Source organism: Lithobates pipiens, unplaced genomic scaffold (genome assembly GCF_037356315.1).
Source record: "Lithobates pipiens isolate NorthernLeopardFrog02 unplaced genomic scaffold, aLitPip1_a1.2 Scaffold_3, whole genome shotgun sequence".
Taxonomy (NCBI): domain Eukaryota; kingdom Metazoa; phylum Chordata; class Amphibia; order Anura; family Ranidae; genus Lithobates; species Lithobates pipiens.
The window spans coordinates 267,284,400-267,290,399 of record NW_027507790.1 but is presented as its reverse complement, the minus strand read 5'-3'; the positions used below and the strand labels follow the sequence as shown (position 1 = coordinate 267,290,399).

The 6,000-nt window shown below is 48.5% G+C and overlaps 1 protein-coding gene across 1 annotated transcript in view; it reads left to right on the top strand.

Annotated features, from left to right (window-relative positions):
• Positions 1 to 6,000, top strand: part of NOL6 (nucleolar protein 6) — a gene marked incomplete in the record, with an annotated part of 78,847 nt that overhangs the window by 5,537 nt on the left and 67,310 nt on the right. The window contains 2 exon segments of the mRNA XM_077463118.1: positions 501 to 632; positions 1,622 to 1,788. Coding sequence (XP_077319244.1) covers positions 501 to 632; positions 1,622 to 1,788 — 299 coding nt within the window.

The window sequence follows — 6,000 nt, the reverse complement described above, 5'->3', positions numbered from 1 at the left end:
ATTGCCCGTGTCTGCTGCCGATTCCAGATGGTCCACCGATCCAGTGTTGCTGCGATGCCACCATCATACTCTTTTGGATCACATACAATAGGAAGTGTTCACATCCTGCAGTTGTTTCATCAGATTAGGCGACCCGCCGGAATTTGTAACGGAAGTGACGTTTCGTCGCCACCATCTTGCTACACCCTACACCTTGCACTCCTCCCCAGTAAGGATACAGTGAGAAGGTGGCAAGCGGACATCTTGTTACACCCACCAGAGTTTTGCATTTCACACTTCTTTTTAACAGTAAATGGAGCTTATATGGTGAAATACCATATTTAGAAATCCGTCGGACTGTTTACATGTTGAATTTTATAAAAGCAATAAAATTTAACATCTAAACAGTTTGTCGGATTTATAAATACTGTATTTCACCTTTATAAGCGATGTGTCCCGGTAAACTGGAAAAGGGATATGACTTGGTGTATGGTTATGTATTTTACTGTTTCTCCCTCCAGGTAAAGATGAACAATTGGTGACCGTCCGTGTTCACGTTTGTCTTCCTTCTGGGTTCTTCAAATCCAGCCGCTTCTCCCCAAACAAGAACAATGTGAGGACGGCCTGGTACATGGAGAAGAGTAACCAGGACGGTAAGCCAGGGGCTCCCAGCTTGGATCTGTGTGTACATTGACAGCTGGTTTTCTTTTTTCCTTTTTCGGCATACATTTAAAAATTTATAAAATGTGCTTTGGGTGCATCATTCATTTTTCAGACCTCCCTTTTTTTTTTTTTTTTTCTTAGTGGGAGTCTGTGGAAGCGGGAGTGCATTCCACAGACCCCCATTAACCACTTCCCACCTGGCCTATAGCAGATTGACGGCCGGGCAGTGGTTCAGTTATCCTGACTGGGCATCATATAATGTCCAGCAGAATAACATGCCGGCCCTTGGTCCGCGCTGACAGGGAGAGCCGATCGGCAGCTCTTCCTGTCAGAGGGGGGGTCTGCGCTGATAATCAGCACATTGACTATCAGCGCAGCTCCCATGACAGGTGCTAATCAGTGGCCATCAGTAATACATATCAGTGCCATCTTTTAGTGTCCATTCACACAGAATGCTGGACTTGGCCCCAACCCCCCGCGCCCACATCATTGGAGTTGATTGACAGCAGCGGGAGCCAATGGCTGCGCTGCTATCAATCTATCCAATCGAGAGCCGAGACAATGGGCAGAGAGGTAAAGTGCGTCACCACCATGGGAACGAACTTGCTCATGTTAGTAAAACGGGGGAGGGGGGAGGGTGGCACGGTCAGTGTCAAGTTTTTTTCACCTTAATGCATAGGATGCAACCCCTTTTAAATGAAGACGACGATTTTATAATTTTAGTTTTTTCCAATTGCATTCCTTGGAGATTTCTTACTGTTTAACACTTATTATTTATGTTTGAAATATTGTGAGAAGTAATTGTGAGAGATATTATTGTTGACCATAATAGTGGGCACCTGGCACAACCTACTAATTTATTGTTCCATTTTAATTGCTGAGCTTGTAACATTAGCGGTAAGTTTTATTTCAGTACTAATGACCTATGTGTGGTGTGTGTTTTTTTTTTTTTTTTTTTTTATACACATGTGGCCAACAGAGAGCGCCAGTGAGCCTCCCACACCACACTATAACAACGCTGTTCTGTGGGACCTGGCTTTGGAGCAGCATTTTCACCACCTCTCCAGTTGCATCACCGACTTCCCTGGCATGAGAGACGCCATTTTCATTCTCAAGGTGTGGCTGCGCCAACGGCAGCTTGACAAGGTAAGATCTGTGAAATGTTCAACCTTAAAGTGACCTTAAAAAAGAACAAACAAGTTATACTTACCTGCTCTTTGCAGTGCTTTTGCACAGAGCAGGCCAGATAATTTTCAAGTCCACTGACGGTGGTCCTGGCTCCTCCTCCCCCCCCCCCCCCCTTTGCCGATCACCCCCCTGGTAGCAAGCCTCTTGGTATGGGGGTACTCGAGCAGCCTCACTCCCGAATTGCGCTCTGTGTCCATTCACACATGGAGAACATCTCAGCCCTGCCCTCCCACTTTTTCCTCATTAGCTGATTGACAGCAGCAAGAGCCAATTGCTCCCCCCTGCTGTGTGAACCATTGAGGAAAGACCCAGGAGAGCTGCTGCTCTCATGCACATCGCTGGATCAAGATGGGGGGTGGGGGGGGGTAGTTGCACCCAGAAAGTGTTGTGTGTTTTTTTTTTTTTTTTTTTTTTTTACCTTAATTCATAGAATTCTAGAACCACTTCAGTCCCGGAAGAATTTACCCCCTTCCTGGCCAGGCCATTTTTTATTTTTTTACGAAATGGCAGCGATTTTTAAAATTTTTTTTTTATTTATTTTGTTGGGACTATTGACATTCATACAGCGATCAGAGCTAAAAATAGCCACGGTTTACTGTATAAACCGGTTTACTTTGGCAGGGAAGGGGTTAACACTAGGGGGCGATCAAGGGGTTAAGTTTGTTCCCCGTGTTGTAACTGTGGGGGGATAGGACTGACTGGGGGAGGAGACCGATCATTGTTCCTAAGCATTAGGAACAACAGATCTGTCTCCTCACGCCTGACTGGAGCAATCGTGGGTGTGCCCAGGCAGACATAGCGGGTGCCTGGCACACGCATCAACACACAACCACCGCTCCAGGTGAGACCAAGAAGCCTAATGATCCAGTAGGTGCTCGGCTCGCCTCCGCACACAATGAATTTAGAAGAAATGGCCTCACACCACTGTAGATCCAAATCCTTTTTATTTGGACATCCCAAAAAACGACAGGAGTCAGGATGCTGGGTAAACGTGTTGCACACACTTCACATGCTTAGTCAACATTGATTAAGCGAATGTGAAGGATGCAAAACGCGTTTACCCAGCATTTTGATTCCTGTCATTTTTGGGATGTCAAAATAAAAAGGATTTTGATCTACAGTGGTGTGCTTTTTCTTCTAAATTCCCCCCCCCCCCCGTACCCCTTAAAGAACCCGCCATACAGCTATGGCGATTGACACAGGGGAGCCATTCTGCCGCCACGGGCAGTTGGCAAGCGGGTAAACTGGTTGTGAACCTCAGACATGAAATATGAACAAAGCATATCACTCTATAGTGTGTACTTGTCTCTATCCAGAGCACTAAGTGTCATTTCTGTCTGCTGCTTTGTTCCGCTATCAGCATGAATCACTTCTGACAAGTTTTCCTGACGCCAAAAGAAAAATGGTGACAGGGGAGGGACTTCCATTTGATTGACAGCCTCAGCTCTGTTCCCGGGGGTAGAGGGGGAGAGTCCATTCCCTCCAATCAGATCTCAGAGCTCTCTTTTCACTGATGTAACCTCAGCTCTCTGCCCCCTGCTTTTCAGAACTGAGAGATCCTGTGTAAGGCCCGGTTCACACTGTTCCCGCAGCGCATCCGAAACGTAGGCAGTTCACACTGTGCTCTGCAAACCTTTGGGTGTGTGAATATAAAGTTAAGGACACCCCCTCCCTCCCCAAATCGGTTCACAGAATGCAGTTTGAACCGTGGAATTGGATTGTATGGATCTAAACCAGGGGTCCTCAAACTTTTTAAACAGGGGGCCAGTTCACGGTCCCTCAGACCGTTGGAGGGCCGGACTATAGTTAAAAAAAAAAAACTATTTATAGACAGTGCTCCCCCTTTAGTACAGTGCCCCCTTTAGTACAGTGCCCCCTTTATAGACAGTGCTCCCCCTTTAGTACAGTGCCCCCTTTAGTAGACAGTGCTCCCCCTTTAGTACAGTGCCCCCTTTATAGACAGTGCTCCCCCTTTTAGTACAGTGCCTCCTTTAGTAGACAGTGCTCCCCCTTTAGTACAGTGCCCCCTTTATAGACAGTGCTCCCCCTTTAGTACAGTGCCCCCTTTATAGACAGTGCGCCCCCTTTATAGACAGTGCTCCCCTTTAGGACATTGCCCCTTTTATAGACAGTGCTCCCCCTTTAGGACATTGCCCCCTTTAGGACATTGCCCCCTTTAGGACATTGCCCCCTTTAGGACATTGCCCCCTTTAGGACATTGCCCCCTTTAGGACATTGCCCCCTTTAGGACATTGCCCCCTTTATAGACAGTGCTCCCCCACCCCCCCTCCCCCCTCCTCACCTGCTGTCCTCCGGCTCCGCTCTGTATAATGGCGGCGCATGGAGGAGCGAGCATGTGACATACACGTGACATAGACGTCTAACACTTACCTCCTGCGCGCGTCCTTTCTTCTCCGCCTCGGTTTCCATGGGGGCACGCATGGGACGTCAGTGACGTCGCTGTGTGTGCCTACTCCCGGCGGTCCCCGTGTTTTTAAAGTAAACGCGGGCCGCAGGGACTTTGCAGAGGCATCCTTGTGTTCCGAAAGCATCTTTCGGAACACAAGGATGTCCTGAGGCTAAAACACCCGGCGGGCTGGGTAATGCGCTCCGCGGGCCGCATGTGGCCCGCGGGCCGTAGTTTGAGGACCCCTGATCTAAACACACATGTGACCCGATCCCAATGCGGACAAAAAAAAAAGCGGCCCTGCACGTTTCTGGTGTGGATCCAGTGCGAATTAATGTATGGCTCCAGTTTGCACCACCCTGAATTTGCATGCCATTTGTACAGGAATCTGGTGCGAACCCAGCCTAGATTTTGCACTTTGAATGGATGTAGGGGAAATGCTGCTGATAAACAGGTACAACGTATGTAGGAGGATTTGTTTAGTCTCTATCACCTGAGGTCCAGTCCCTTCAGCGGATATATGTAAGGGTTTACATCCACTTTAAAACTGAGTTCCACCCAAAAGTGGAATTTCCGCTTTAAGCACTCCTCGCTCCCTTACATGCCACTTTTTTTTGTGGGGGGGAAGTGTGTACCCCTTTATTTATTTTTTTTTATTTTTTTTTTGGGACTTCCTGTCCCACTTCATGCTTCCTGTCTTCGGCCGCCTAGGCGACTCCTTCTCTCGCCCTAGGCGGCCCTTCCCTGCCAGCAATCTTCTGGGACACAACTCAGGTCCCAGAAGACTGGCTGGCCAATAGGAGAGCGCAGCGCCACTCGCGCATGCGCAGTGCGCGCCCGGCCATGGAGCTGTAAGGTGTCGCGGCCGGGTGCCCACAGTTGCTATGACGGCGGAGAGGAGGGGGAAAGGAGCTAGCCTCCAGCTGGCCACATCGCTGGACCGTTGGGCAGGTAAGTGTCGGTTTATTAAAAGTCAGCAGCTATGCTTTTTTAGCTGCTGACTTTTAATAAACTAAAAAAATGGGTGGAACTCCGCTTTAAGGCCAGGATTGTCCATTCTGGAGGTGATATTTGAGGCGTTATTAAAGGCATGTTAGGTCCCCCAGGCTTAGATTTCAGAAGATGAGGGCCTGCTGCCTGTGCTCATTCAGGAAACTAGTGCGCCACATTGACTGAGCAGATAGACCTATTTTAGGTTATCTGCGCCGCCCATACTAGTGTAGCAAGGTCTCAGGCCTCTTCTGGTCTGCTGAGAACCTCCAGGTCCAGAGGTAGCTGACATCCTCCATCCTCCTGTATGTAGTGGGTTGTGAGGCATAGTGGGTGCAAAGATGATGAAAGTTATTGGGCGCCAGACACTTCTTGAATGAAAAAGGAAAAGTTTATTTCTCTTAACAAACTTTTCGGGGGGGAAACATGGTTGGGGTCAGGACACCCTTGGGTATTTGCAGGTTCAGTTGTCAGACACCGAGACTTGAACAGGAGGACAGCTATGCAGTGAAAGGCATCCAGCAAGACTCTACATCTGCATATGTAGAAATGCTGTCTCCTACGGCAACAGTCTTTAACAGTTCCTTTCTCTTCCACTACAACTTCTTGTAGTTCTTCAGTACACAGAGCTCCAGGTCTCTCACTAGATCCTCTGTTTCACTGCCTTTGAATCCCTTGAGCTCCTTCAGTCTTCACGGTAGTATCTTCCTCAAGTGTCACCCCCCCAGCTTCTCTGCTGGGTCCCTAGCTTGGCACTCAAGATGCCTCTCAAG